Source organism: Dendropsophus ebraccatus, chromosome 8, assembly GCF_027789765.1.
Source record: "Dendropsophus ebraccatus isolate aDenEbr1 chromosome 8, aDenEbr1.pat, whole genome shotgun sequence".
In the NCBI taxonomy this organism is placed as follows: domain Eukaryota; kingdom Metazoa; phylum Chordata; class Amphibia; order Anura; family Hylidae; genus Dendropsophus; species Dendropsophus ebraccatus.
Genome location: NC_091461.1, coordinates 116291778 through 116307136, shown reverse-complemented (window position 1 = coordinate 116307136; position 15359 = coordinate 116291778). Strand labels below are relative to the sequence as shown.

General features: G+C 43.3%; 1 protein-coding gene across 2 annotated transcripts in view; it reads right to left on the bottom strand.

Moving 5' to 3' along the window:
- The window catches only part of ADGRL4 (adhesion G protein-coupled receptor L4), a 117307-nt gene that overhangs the window by 55457 nt on the left and 46491 nt on the right, over positions 1–15359 (bottom strand). For both annotated transcript variants that reach the window (XM_069981510.1, XM_069981509.1), the window contains exons 3-4: positions 14078–14230; positions 5116–5262 (exon numbers count right to left, since the gene is read on the bottom strand). In XM_069981510.1, the coding sequence (XP_069837611.1) occupies positions 5116–5262; positions 14078–14230 (300 nt within the window). The remainder of the gene's footprint in view (positions 1–5115; positions 5263–14077; positions 14231–15359) is intronic.

The window sequence follows — 15359 nt, the reverse complement described above, 5'->3', positions numbered from 1 at the left end:
CCTGATTCTTATGAAACTCTGTAACTACCTTAGGTAGAAAAGAAGGATCTGTTTTTAAGGTAATACAGTCTTCTGAGATAGTACAATATGGTTTACGGATAGTTAAGGCCTGGATTTCACTCACCCTCCTGGCTGAACATATCGCGACCAAAAAGACTGTTTTGTATGAAAGAAGTCTTATATTAATGTCTGTTATGGGTTCAAAGGTAGGTTTTGTTAAGCCTTCTAAGACTATATTCAGGTCCCATGGCGGATGAATAGTCTGAGGTTTAGGCTTAATTCTAGACGCAGCTCTTATAAACCTTTTGACCCATCTATGGTCAGCTAAATTTGTGTCATAGATTGCCGATAAGGCCGAAACCTGTACTTTAAGGGTGGCTGGTCTAAGGCCTTTAGACAGTCCCGCCTGTAAGAAGTCCAGGATTTGGGCTATGTTTGGTTCTGCCGGAATTGGTGGAGGAGATTTACACCAAGAGGAGAACACCTTCCAGACTTTTAGGTAGATGGAATTAGTTACCTTCTTTCTGCTTTTCATGAGGGTGGATATTACCTCCTCTGATAAGCCTCGGCTTCTTAATATTGTCTCTTCAGGATCCATGCAGACAACTGTAGTTTCTCTGGTTCTGGATGGAGAATCGGACCCTGAAACAGAAGGTCGGTTACTTGTGGAAGTAGGACTGGCTCCTCCACTGCTAGTGTCTTGAGGAGGCCAAACCAGCTCCTTTTCGGCCAGTATGGAGCTATCAGAATAACCTTTATTCCCTGATCCCTGATCTTCTGGAGCACCTTTGGTATCAGTGGGATGGGAGGAAAGGCGTAAGCTATTTTTACCTTCCAATTTTGTGTCAGGGCATCTACTGCAGTAGGATGGTCTGATGGGTTCAGTGAGTAGAAGTTTGTCACCTTCTTGTTTTTTCTTGTGGCAAACAAATCTATCTCGGGTTTCCCCCAGCGTTCTACTAGTTGACGGAAGATCTGATCTTTGAGACACCACTCCCCTGGATGAACCTGGTGGCGACTGAGAAAGTCTGCCTGAGTATTTTCTGTCCCTTTCAGGTGGGTTGCTGAGAGAGACAGAAGATGAGACTCTGCCCAAGTGAATATTTGTTTTGAAACTGACCATAGGGGATTGTGTTTTGCACTGCCCTGGTGTCTTAAGTGAGCTACCGTGGTGACATTGTCCGATAGAACATGCACATGGGTGTCTTTTAAGGTGTTTTGAGCCGCCTGTAACGAATTCCTGACTGCCTTGAGTTCTTTGAGGTTTGAGGAGTCTTTTAAATCGTTTGTGTCCCAAATCCCCTGAAAGAATTGGGTCCCGACTTGGGCTCCCCAACCTGTCTGGCTTGCGTCTGTTTTTACTATTACCTTGGGTTGAGGGTTCCACTGTACCCCTTTTTGTAGATTCTCTCTTCCTTGCCACCAGCGAAGTGATTTTTTCGTCTGGGGGGTGAGGGAAAACTTTTTGTCTAATCCCGAAGGTTTTTTGTTCCAGGTCTTTAGAATCTGGGCCTGAAGTGATCGGGAATGGGCTTGACTCCAAGGCACCGCTGGGATGGATGAAGTCATTGAGCCTAGAACTGACATTGCCTCTCTCACAGACGTCAGTGAGCTGTTCTTTAGTCTCCTGATTTTTGTGAGGATCTTTTGTATTTTTTCCTCCGGAAGAAATGACGTCTGAAGGGTTGAATCTAGGAGGATTCCTAGAAACACTTTCCTGTGAGATGGCACCAGGTCGGATTTGTCGACGTTGATGATCCACCCTAGAGATGTTAGAAGGTTGCGAGTTGTCTCCAGATCTTGTACCAGCTTGTTTTGTGTGTCTGCTATGATGAGGAGATCGTCCAGGTAGGCCACGATATTTATTCCCTGGAGATGGAGAAAAGATATCACCTCTGACATCACGTTGGTGAAGATTCTTGGAGCCGAGGAGATCCCGAACGGGAGAGCTCTGAACTGATAGTGACGAACCTCTTTCCCTATGAGAATCGCAAACCTTAGATATTTTTGGGAATCCTGGTGTATTGGAACATGATAGTAGGCGTCCTGGAGATCTATGGAGGCCATCAATGCCCTGGACGCTATTAGGGGTGTTGTCGTCTGTATTGATTCCATCTTGAACCTCTGATATCTGACATATTGGTTCAATGGTTTTAGGTTTATAATTAGACGGAAGGAGCCGTTTGGTTTTTTTACTAGAAACAAGTTCGAGTAGTGACCCGCTCCTTTCTCCTTTGGTGGAACTAGGGAGATTACTTCCATACTGTGTAATTTCCTCACGCTTTTCACTAATTCTTTTTGTAGGGGATCTGAAGACTGACGTGAGATTGTAAATCTGTGTGGGGGAGGGTGAGTTAGTTCTATTCGGTAGCCCTCCCTGATGATATTTGTTACCCAGTTGTTGTTGGTAATATATGTCCACACATCTGAAAAGTCCTTCAGTCTTCCCCCTACCGGGCCGGTGTCACTGTTTGTCTTGGGAGGACTTGGGGTTGAAAAAAATATTTCTCCCTTTCCCTCCCTTGGAGTAACTCCAGCGGCCCCCTTTCCCTTTACCGCGGTAGTTGTCCTGAAACCTCGGTCTTTTGTACTGTTGTTTCTTTTGTGGGGGTTTCTCTTCTGGTAAGGCCTTCTTTTTATCTGCCGACTTTTCTATAATTTTATCCAGATGTGTTCCGAACACATATTGACCTTCAAATGGTATACCGCACAGATTTGATTTGGCGGTATTATCTCCGGTCCAATTTTTTAACCAAAGCGCCCGGCGGGCGGCATTGGTTAGTGCGCCATCCTTGGCTGCGAATCGGATGGATTCTGCTGTGGCGTCAGCTAAAAATGCAGTGGCATCTTTTAGTAGGGGTAGGGAGTCCACTATTTGTTGTCTCGGACATTTATCATTTAAATGGCCTTCTAGCTGTTCTACCCAAACATGGAGGGCCCTGGCAACGCAGGTGGCAGCAACGTTATTTTTTAATGAGTACGATACTGTTTCCCAGGATTTTTTTAAGAGGCTTTCCGCTTTACGGTCCATGGGATCTTTGAGCTGAGAGGAATTCTCAAAGGGCAATAAGGATTTTTTTGTGGTCTTGGCTACCTGTGCGTCTATTTTAGGAATATCTCCCCACTTAGACGTATCTTCTTCCCCGAAGGGTAACCGTCTTCTAATTTCGCTGGGCACCTGTAACCTCTTTTCTGGTTCTGCCCACTCATCAGTGATCAACTGTTGTAATGTGTCATGGACTGGAAACACCAATTTTTTCTTGGCTCTCAGTCCCTGAAACATCTTATCTTTAGGGGCTACCTGCTCCTGAACTTGTTCTACACTCAGGGCATCTCTGACCGCTTTGAGTAGGGCAGAGGTGTGTTCTGAGGGAAAGAAGTACTTCCTTATTTCTTCTTTCTGTTCAGTCTCATTATCGCTCATTTCTATTGATTCCTGAATCTGACCAGATTCATCAGAAGACGCGGATGAGTGTCTCCTACGTTTCCTGGATAATGTAGTTTCTTCTGAAGCTGCTACAGAAGCAGAATAACTTGACATGATATCTACCGGTGCATCATTGGATACTACCTGATGGACCGGGGAGACCTGAGGAGGGTTTAGGTCTAATGGAGCAGGAGGAGGGGTAGGTGGAGGTAGCGGCAGAGGAGGAGGAGGGAGTCTAGTTATAGATGTAGCAATCTCCTCCTTCATCATTTTCCTGATATCTTCCAGGAATGATGATCTGTCTTCCTTTATGATTTCCCCAATGCAAGATGGGCAGATGTTTTTCTTGCAACTGGATGACAATTTTGCATTGCAGTTCACACATCTCCTCTCTGGTGCTCTAGGTTTATCCTTCTTAGGATTAGATTCTTTAGTCTCCTAAGGAGGATAAGCAATATATATATACATCAGATTTAAGAAGATGATCACCCAATGTAAGCACCACCACACTGGCTGTATAGCCATAGAGAGTATATATCTCTCTCTCTCTATATATATATATATATATATACCCATATGTATATACCCGTAATATATATCATAATTTCTCCTGCACCCATATACAGATTGAGAGTGGAGCAGATCCTCATGGTAATTTGTACTATCAATGTAATATATCACCCATAGTGGAAGACATGCACTGATTTCAGAGGAAAAAACCTGCAGAGTTTGCATGGGAAGCGTGCTGAATGCAGAGCTGCGCATGCGGAAGCGGCCGAAGCCGGTACACTACTCACAGTTACCGCCGTAGCAGTCTTGTCGGACGTGGAGGGATCCATCACCAACAGCGAGACGATCCGACCAGCTCGCGCTGAAGATTTAAACTGTGCGGTCCCGGAAGTGGAGCGCACGGCGTCTGACGTCATCTCCGGAGCGCCGGTCTTCCACGTCACACGCGGGCGACACGGCGTCCTGACGTCACCAGCAGCGTCCTACGTCACACGTAGAACGCCGCAGCCTCCGCGTCATGCGCCGAGCGCCGCGGCGTCCACGTCACAGGTGAGGCGACGCGGCCTTCCCACAGCCGGGATCCCGTCTGCCCATATCCACCGGTGGGGAGCGAATAATTCGGGTCCCCCCCTTACTGCCGAGTACCTGGAGACAGTGCGAGGCTCCCCACGGGAAACGACGGAACTGCTCCTCCCTACGGCCGGCCGTCTGGTTGGAAGGAAGGAAGCCGAGGCCTCGATCGATCCCACAGCCATGGTAAGTCTTTTTTCTTCTTAGAGGGGATCTCTCCTCGCCTTCACGCGGATCCCCTCCCTCTCGTGCCTGCCCTAATGGGACAGGAAAAAGCACTGGTGCTGGGAGGAAAGGGAGGGGCTTTTAACCTCTCGTGCTTTTTCCTGTCCCTAGGGTACAACCCATCCTCCTATGGTGCCGTCGTGAAGGTGAGGAGAGAAATATTTCAATTCAATCCTTCCTCTACTTTTTTTTGTAACATATTTTTTCCCCCCTATGAACACAATTAAAACTATTTTGGAAAGTGCCATAATACCTTTTTGTTACCTATTATACTTTCTAAATGTAATTATCCTGAATGTAACCCGGAGGAAAATCCTTCCTTTGTAAAGTTGATGTAGCAATTATATGGCGTAAAGAGACGGATTAATATTTCCACTACTTACCTTGACAGTAAGTCCCATCGCCGGCTTTAAAGTGCAAACTTCCTGAGGACGAGTGATAACCTTTCAGACATGAGCAATTGTACCCTCCGGCGGTATTCTCACACTGAGCGTGGTCGCCACACTTGATTTCGCCGCATTCATCTACATCTGCAAATACCATGTCAAATCGGAGTTTAATGACACATTTACAGATTGTAAGCCCCCCGCCCCCCACCCTCCTTGTTACTCCATGCCTGGTGGCAAAGAACCAGAATTGCAATTTTTATAAGGTATAAAAAAAAAAAAGAAACATCGTCCGTGAGATAATTTCGTCTTTCTCCCTCTGTCAATGAGGCGTAGATTAGAAAAAAAAAAAAAAAGCCGAAACAATTAAATGTTTTTCCCCACATCACATTATTCTGTTTCAAGGGGATAAGGAGGAGAATGAAACATTTTTAGATATCTCCGAATTCAGCTGCTGACACTAATATACTCGCCTCGTAAATTACCTGAAAAGATGTCTCCTACTTACTCATGTTTGTAATTAGAATAGGAAAATCCATAACTTAGGCTAAGTGGGAAGTTTTTCTTACGAGTTGTCACAGGCGGTTATTGGCGGATAATTGTAGACTGAGCCGGATGATAAATAGCAAACAAATAAACATTCCGGTAAAATATGGAGATGGATAGGTTTAATAATGAGAGGAAAAAAGGGCTGAGGCTTTATTAAATCTGCCATGATACAAAGTGACAATAGTGGAGGAGAAGTGGATCTAAAGCTGGATAGGGTATATGGCTTCTGGATTGTAAGAAGTGTTGAGTGGAGTTGCTAAAACTTTCAGGTTCGGCAAAGTTCATCCAAGGGCGATGTCCAACTTTTTCAGATGCCAGGAGTCAAATGCAGGAGTCAAAAGTTCTTCAAACGTGAATGTTTGCCAATTAACTCCTGGCATATGAAGAAGTTGGATACTGCCCTAGGGTGGCAACCTACTACTCCAGACGCCAGAAGTCAAGTGCCGAATGTTCATGTTCGGAGAACTTTGCCGAACCCGAACATGTGGTAACTCCACTTAACACTAGTTGTTAGTAAAAAAAAATGTTTCGCTCATCAGATTTGGCAAGGTTCTCCGAACCCGAACTTTTGACATTTGACTCCTGGCAACTGGGGAAGTTGGGTGCCACCTTAGGGACTCCTTGAAAACATGGATACAGCCTATGGCCTATGGCTGTATCTGTTTTCCAGGAAGCTTTAGGGCTGCATCCAATTTCTTCAGCCATTGATAATCAAATGTTGAGAGTTGGTGTTTGGAAGAACCCGAATGTTTGCTCGTCTCTGGTTCTCACTTTATAATTGGTCGGGGTTCTTCTTCTGGAACCCATACTAATCCAGTAGAGTTGCCTTTTCTTTTTAAATGAAGAATATATCCCTAGTTTGAGCTTAAGAAACCCAATCATTTTTTTTTTTATTAGTGTCTTTCTGCTTTTAAATATTAAGGGAGTCCTTTGTATGTGATGCCCCTTTATGATGTCTATATGTAAAGCATTTATTTAATGTTGTTATAGGAAAAATCCATTAGAGTTTTTTTTGTTTTTAAATCAACTGGGGACAAAAAGTTATACCGATTTGTAATCTCTATTTCTGCTTTCTACTTCTATTTATTTAAAAGCTGCTGCATATCATGCAGGAAGTGATGTACTCTTTCCAGTCTGACACAGCGCTCTCTGCTGCCACCTCTGTCCATGTCAGGAACAGTCCAGAGCAGCAGCAAATCCCCATAGAAAACCTCTCCTGATCTGGACAGTTCCTGACATGGACAGAGGTGGCAGCAGAGAGCACTGTGTCAGACTGGAAAGAATAAACCACTTCCTGCAGGACATACAGCAGCTGATAAGTACTGGAAGACTGGAGATTTTTACATAGAAGTAACTTACAAATCCACACTGGTTGATTTGAAAGATTTTCTTTTACCATTCTAACCTTTTTTATGGATATTTCCATTAACTGTTAAGTTCAATGTTGTTGTTTTGTTGCATTATTTTTTTATTTAGGGGGGTGGAATAGTACAACCATTTTTGCTATTTTTCCTAGTAAAAAAAATTTGAAGATCTTACATTCTGCTTTTTTACCACTGACCTTAATGGAAAAACAGTTCCTACTGGTACAAGGTCATTATCATCCAACCAACCATTAAATATAAGAAAACAAAAAACATTAGTGTGAACAGGCCTAAGGCTGGTGACGTCCTATTTCAGGGCTATTCAAGAGCAGGTTAAATCACCACAATGTCTGATTAAAAAAAAATAAAAAATAAATCAAAAAGTTTTGACTAAAAATCATAATGTAAAGGTGGACTGACAGCAAATCCTCTACCCCATATCTAATCCGCGGAAATGTACAATGCAATTCTTATCTTTCATTAATATTTACTAGAACTCCTCGCTGTAAAATTAAACCGGGAATATTTTTAGATTTCTGTAAAGGAATGTCAATAATTTGGGGGCTTCCTCTGACAGGAAGTTCTCTATACAATGAGTCATAGGGAATTACAATGACTGAAGCTGTGCAGTCAAAACTCCCATTAAAACAGACTGTTTATTCATATTTTACAGCTTTAATGCATTAGAACAGCCGAGGAACAAAAATAACAGTCTGGAGAACTTCACATTTTGCAACGAGTCAACTTAAAGTGACTTTTTTTTCCCTTCCGCTCCTATAGTGAGACAGTGAGATGAAATGGCGGTGGTAAAATATTAGCATTTAGGCACAGCCTCCCTCAGGTCCAGCCTATAACTGACTTCATATAAGCAGATCAGATTAGTCTGACAGGATCGATCCCTCATAAATCCATGCTCGTGCTGTGTTATAAGATTATTTTCATTAAGATACTCCAGTATAGCATCTCTTACAAACCCCTCAAATACTTAACCAACTATAGATGTTAGACTTACAGGCCTATAGTTTCCAGGATCACTTTCTTACCCCTTCTTGAATATTTGTACCACATTAGCTATGCGCCAGTCATGTGGAACTATCCCTGTCATTATAGCATCTTCAAATATTAGGAATAGCGGTCTGTCTAACACAGTACTTAATTGCTGCAAAACTCTGGGATGGATTCCTTCTGGCCTAATGCTGTCCCTGCTCCAGCCTCTCTCCCTGTGTGCTAAAGGACAACATTTGAGCCAAGCATCAAGTGACCTGGGCCTATATAGACATAGGTCACCTGATGTGGCCAGCCAATCACTATTATGCCAGTAGCCAACATGGCTTTGCCAGCCCCTTCCCTGAATGTTTATTGGCTAATTAAAGCTGTCAAACCTGCAGGGATGAGACCTGCATGCTAACTGCACACTAATCAGCAGTATTCCTCTTTAAGCTCCATCTCTAATAGTCAGTTGTCCCTAAACTCAGCTCTAAATTGGGTGGGGACTAGCTACTATGATGTCTCCCATCTACAATATATAGACAACATGCAGAGAATCAACAGCAGCATGAAAGCCAACATACAACAGTACTAATCAGTGTAATCAGTATGAAACTGGCCATTCTGTCACTTGGCCATGTCACAAAACAGCTAGTGTCAGTGAAGTTTATTTCAACCAGTACTGCAGCCGGATAAACTTCTTTTCTGGTGAATTGTGATGCGGGCGCATCTTTGTATGCCCACATCCCAATTCACCATTGCACACAATGGAGCGTGCGGCCGGAGCCACACTTTCCATTGTGTGAACTCTCAGTTTTGTGCGGCCGCTATTCAATGAATAGTAGCTGCACAAAACTGACATGTCAGTTTTTCCTGCGGCCACTAGGGATCCAGGCCGGAGTGTATACTATATGTATACACTCTGGACGGGATTTCATTGATTTCAGTGCAATGCATATTTTGAATTAATCACGGCCGTTGCTGCAAACTGAACAACTGCCATGATTAAGTCAAAATATACATTGTGTGAACATTAGGCTGCGTTCACACTTTGTTTTTGTAATGCGTCTTTTTTTCTTCTATTTTATGCAAAAAGGAAATGAAAAAACGGATGCATTTGTGTGCATCCATTTTTCTATTGATTGTTATTATTAAAAAAAAAAGTATTAAAAACCGGTTTAAAACGCATCTTTTTATTTTTTTATTTTTTTTAGTATACGTAAAAACATGGTAAACCTTGATTTTCAAGTATGCAAAAAAAGGATGCGCTTTGATCCGTTTTTTGATCCTTTATTTTAAATAATTCAAGTCTTAGATTATGTTACTCTTTGGCGCTGCTCCCTCCTCCTCCCTTTTCAATAGACATCTATAGGCAGTTACTGTAACCCGATCCCTCAGCACAGCTAGAAATTCCTGTTATCTACACCTTAGTCATAGATTAGAATGAAGGAGCGTATGTCAGTATGTATTTTTGAATTATTAGAAAAAAATTAGGGGATACATTCCCTTTAAGAGAATTCAGTAGGTTCTCCCTATAACCAATCAAAATATTAATGCTCACTGCACCAAGTGACAGACTCAGCTCTGCTGTACTGGTCCTGTACCATGCTATCACATACGGCTTTGAGAATACAGTAAATGATTCGACTCTTAGCATGGTCTCAGATGGAGAAAATTGCATGACGGTGAAAAGAATGCAACGTACTGTGCATCGCTCGCGTCAATGAAGTATTGATTTCGCTTTGTGAGGATGAAGTGCAGTCTGCAATCAGTATTGAAGTCTCTCTGAGCTCATGAGAAAGCAGACGGCTCGAGGAGTTAATGAAGATATTTATGGGTGGAGGGATGAAGAATAGCCCCGTTAATACCAGGCTCGGAGAGATGTAAGAGAATCTATTGCCATGTCAACAGCGGGATCAGGTTGGTAGAGTTCTCCGACAATCCATTCCCTTCTCTCCTCTAGTAATAAGTTCCCCTATTTCCCATTTCACTTTTTTAATGTGTCAGTATTCAACTTCATCCTGGAACATTTCGGCATTGCCGGCCAACTCATTTCGGTCCTGTCCGGAGAAGCATGAACTATTGTGCGTCCATCGAGTCGGGTCTAAATCGTTTTCCCCATTGAGAAGCAATCAAATGATTTGCGAAGTATTGATATTGATTTTACTGCCACCGTACGACCTACGTGCAAAGTCCGAAAGTTTTGTGCCACATTGACCCCCCGCTACCTTACTCCTTTATTTATATAACCCCAACTGATTCTGGAGTACTTCACATTTGCCGATTTTGGTTCCTCTCCCCATTCGGGAATCACAGTCTAAATTTGTATGTTTTTGGTGGGGAAGGGAAACCAGACTACCCGGAAGAAACCAACACAAACACGGGGCAAGCATACAAATTCTATGCAGATATTCTCCTTGTTGGGAATTGAACCTTGGAACCCAATCATTGTGCTGCTACAATTATTCACTTTTTCTTGAAGGCCTTTGTTGCTCTATATTCTAGCTGTTTCGACCCACCCATTTTCCATTGACTTACATTATAAATAAAAATGTTATGTAAAGTGTCACTGTCGTTTGGGAAAACTTTTGACATCCAGAAATGAAGTCATACAGCATCCGGTAGTGAAGATACTGTGGAATTTATTCAAGCATCATCCACAGTGGTGACGTTTCAACCCATCAAGGTCGGCTTAAGAAAGACCCAGAAAGGTCGAAATGTTGCCACTGTGTATGATGTTTGAATAAATATCGCTGTATCTTCACTACTGGATGCTGTCAGACAATTTCATTTCTGGATGTCACCTGGGACAATCTCCGTTGGGATTGAAGACGATCTGGTGTGCGTCCCACGTCCCACACCTACTAACAAGAAGGCTGATTCGTGTTTGGTGCGGTTGGATTATGTTTTTGATGGTATGTCATAGCAACATGTCAAAAGTTTTGATCGGTCCGGGTCTGAGTGTTTAGAAGAAGATCAGAAGAACAAGCCAGGAGAAGACCATGCTACAGCGCACCCTTTTCCTGCTCTGTGTTTAAAAAAAGAGTTGGGCTGTATAAGTAAGGAGAGGATGCGCTTAGAGTGTTCTTCTCCTGGCTCCTTCTTTCGGACCGATCAAGACTTTGACATGTTTCTAAGACATACCATCAAAAAGATAATCCAACAGCACCAAACACGAATGTGTAGAGAATAGCCTTCTTGTTTATAGGTGTGGGACGTACGCTAGAACGTCTCCAATTCCAACGGAGACCATGTGACATCCAGAAATGAAGTTGTCTGACAGCAACCAGCAAGGAAGATAGGCTGAAATTTATTTCATACACAGTGGGTCTTTCTCAAGCCAACCCAGAGGGGTCGAAACGTTGCCAATGTGTATGATGCATGAATAAATTTCAACGTATCTTCCCTACTGGATGCTGTCAGACAACTTCATTTCTGGATGTCTCTATGACATGTCAAAAAAAAAAAATATTTATTATACACAAAAATGGGGTTGACCACATTTTTCAGTGTGTTAAAACGTAACATTTAAAAACTGAACAGTTAAACGGAGTCTCCTTGGGCTTCACTTTCTGCCATCAGTTGTTATAATCTAATTGTCCAGGACTGGGGTCATTTTAAGTCTTCATGTGCAGAAAATTGAAAGTGACAGAGAAATAATTTGCTTTTCCAATTCCAGATTCAAGTAGATTTTTAATGTAAAGACGTCTAGATGACAATGTTCTATTGTCTGAAATGGTTATTTAAGGTTATCTAGCCTTGGTGTAGCATGAGTGGGGGGTGGGGACGTTGTTCAGCTGCCATGATCCTACCTGTTTGAAGATTTTGTAGCGTTCCACACCAATTGTCTAGTGGGCTGCCTAATGTACCTAATGGTGGAAACCTACTAGGGACATAGTAGGAAGGGAGGGGGGGGGAGCAACTACCTATTAATAATTACGGGGGGGGGGGGGGGGGGGCATTTACTTAATTGGGGGAGGTTGGGTGCCTACATCTACCTATTGAGGGGATTACATATTTCCTGGGGGCATCTACTTAATGGAGGCTTAACTACCTAAACAGAGGGTTACTTATCTACTGAGGCATCTACTTAATTGGGGGGATTGCCTACCGACTGATGGTGAATTATCGTTTAATAATGGGGAAATTACCTGACGACTTTGGGCTTCCACTATATGGGGGGAATATCTACCTACTGGGGGATTTTCCTTAATGGGAGGAAATTACCTACCGACCCCCAGTAAATATTCCTCCCCCACAACCCACTCCCAGTATGCAGAGTATCAAGGGAAGCATTATTTGGGGCACAGAGAGTAGGAAAAGGTTGGGGAATGTGCTGGAAAGTTACGGAGCTTAAGATTTTGTCTGGCAGATATTAAAGCGTCTCTGTACCGACAATCTGCCCCCCCAAAACCACTTGTACCTTTTAATCCAAGATGTGTCCTGGGGTCCGTTCGGCAGGTGATGCAGTTATTGTCCTAAAAAAACAACTTTTAAACTTGAACACTGCACATGAGCTGGATCTTTAAGGCACCTGTGCCGTGTTCAGACAGGTGATGAATTGGAAAAATCCTGCCCGGGGGCGTTCCTAGTGATGAGGAGGGACGGAGGGGTGTTGCAATCCTAGGGCATACACACTCTAGGCCACGCCAATTTGACACAGGGCTGCAAGTTTAAAAGTTGTTTTTTTAGGACAATAACTGCATCACCTGCTGAACGGACCCCAGGACAGATCTTGGATTAAAAGCAGCTATCCGAAGGTGGTTTAGGGGGGTCAGATTGTGGGTACAGAATCGCTTTAAACAGGTTATCCTAGATTAGAAAAAAACACTACTAAAAAAATAGCCCCACTCCTGTCGTTAGGTTGTGCATGGTATTACACTTCATTTCTATTCATCGGACATGTTTTTCTGAATACCTCCACTACCCTAGACCACCAAATATACAATCACTAACCCCTTCTTTGCCTTAGACCACCAGCAATACTGACATTGACCCCCTTCACTGCCATAGACCACCAAGTATCCTATAATTATACCCCTTCTTTGAAGCATACCACCAGATATGCTGACGTTAACCCTTTCGTTGCCATAGACCACAGGTGAACTGACATTAACCCTTTATTGCCCTAGACCACTAGATATACTGTACTAATATTTCTTCTCTAATGTACACTACCAGGTATACTTGCATTAACCCCTCCATTGCTCTAGTATGGTGACAGGGTCCTTCTTTCCTTGGGCAGCCTGCAATTTTTTATTCCTCGTCAATCTCGACTTTTGTTTTTGTGCTTTTCTTATGTTCTTATGACCTGACGTCAACATGCAAGCGTATAGTAACGGCAAGTTGTAATAGTTGACCGAGCTGGCTCTGCTACATCTGTAACCTGAGCTGCTTCTATGAAAATTATTATTCAATATTTGGTTTCATAACCACAAAAAAAAAAAAAAATCCCAATCAGATAATAACCTGACTGCGGGGGGATTTGGGATGCAGAAATCTTCCATTACCATTCAATTATTTATTAAGTTCTCGGTTTTATAAAATATGAAGGTTGGTCTTTTTCTCTTGATGTGAAAATTGTTAATATTGAATTGACGTGCCAACACTCGGAGGAGCAGATCTTAATGCATTAGCAAAATATAACATATCATGTAATAAGAATACCATCTGTCCTCCAGATGTGCTGGAAATTCTCACTTCAAAGGCCTCAATTGTAAAATATTAAAACCTCTAGCAATATACAATGGTGTCACTTGCTAACGTGTTTCATGTGTAAGCCCGCTGCAACATTGATGCAAAAAAGCAGCCGATTTATGAAAGACCCATAAAGATGCTGCTCGGAATATCAATGTATCCAGCAACCTGGCACAATAGAAGCTCGGAACACTGTGATCTATCGCTCCCCCCGCGCTCATTGCTTTCCCCGGGTTGGACCGTAAAATTGAATTGGATAATATTAATAATAGTATTAATTAAGATTAATAATTGATCAGTTGGAATATGGATTAGGAAGGACAAATGTGTAGGAGACTTATGAAAAATACATAGCCGCTTACCCCGGCAGAACGTTCCATCATTGGTCATAAATCTCTCCGCGCCGCTGCTGGAAGTGTAGCCTGGCGCACACAGACAGAAGTAGCTGCCCTTGGTGTTGGTGCAGTTTGCATGATCTCCGCAGATGTAGGTGGCATTTTGACATTCGTTGTCATCTGGGGGGGGAGAAAGAAAGATTTTTTTTTTTTAATATATATATTTGTAAAACAATTAAACAAGCAAATAAATAAAGCTCTGGAGTAATACCCCCCCCCCCCAATGCTAACAATATCTATTATTTTTAGCATCATTCCTTTCTTCTTTGCAGCTTTGGTTTGGCTTTTAAAGGGGTACTCCAGGCTGGGGTCATTTTTATTGCACGGCTGGCGAAGGGGTGGATATAGAAGGTGCGGGTCACTTACCTCCCCAGTTCCAGCGCCAGGTCCTGGATTGGGCCGCCCCGTTCTCCTGTCCGACTTCCGCATCCTGGTCTAAGCTGCGGCTTGAGCTCAGCCATTTAGCGGAAGAGGGGGGACTCCGCTGCGACCGCTAAATGGCTGAACTGCCTTGAGACGTCACGTCTCAAGCCGCAGCTCAGACCAGGAAGCGGCAGCCGGATGGGAGAATGGGGTAGCGCATTCCAGCCCCTCCTCAGCCGTACAATAAAAATGACCCCAGCCCGGAGTACCCCTTTAAAGGGAAACCATCAGCAGGTTTGTGCATAGGAACACAGTAGCCATCAAGGTTTTCTTATCGGCGCTGGTCTTCTCACCGTCTCGAGTGCTGCTGTTTCCAGGGCAATTAATGCAATACAAATAAGCTAGTTCACTAATAAGGAGCACTGGGGGCGTTTACCAGCCCCCCCCCACAGCACTGTTTGGCCCACTTGCTGCCTTCACTGCTCATGCCTATTAGGCATATAAATAAGCAGGCAGGCTGGAAAATGCATCAGGAGGTGTGAGTGGTGGAGGTGGCGGGCAGGCCAAACCAGGGGGTGGGGAAAATGTCCCCAGTGCTCCTAATAAGCATATTTGTATCACGTTATCCAAAAAATGGCGCCACTTGAGCCGATGAGAAGACCAAAGCCATTAAGAAGACTTCTGAATCTATCAGCAGGTTCCTATGCACAAACCTGCTGATAGTTCTCCTTTAAAAGGAACCAATCACCCTCCCTGGTGAAGTATGAATTGGTGGAGCAGCACCGCATGTTATCACGCTGCCTTCATCATCTTTCCAGCCACTCACACTTGTTTGCTAGCCTAAGCCCGGGTCTTCACATTAAGTTTCCAGAGCTCAGGTTGCCAA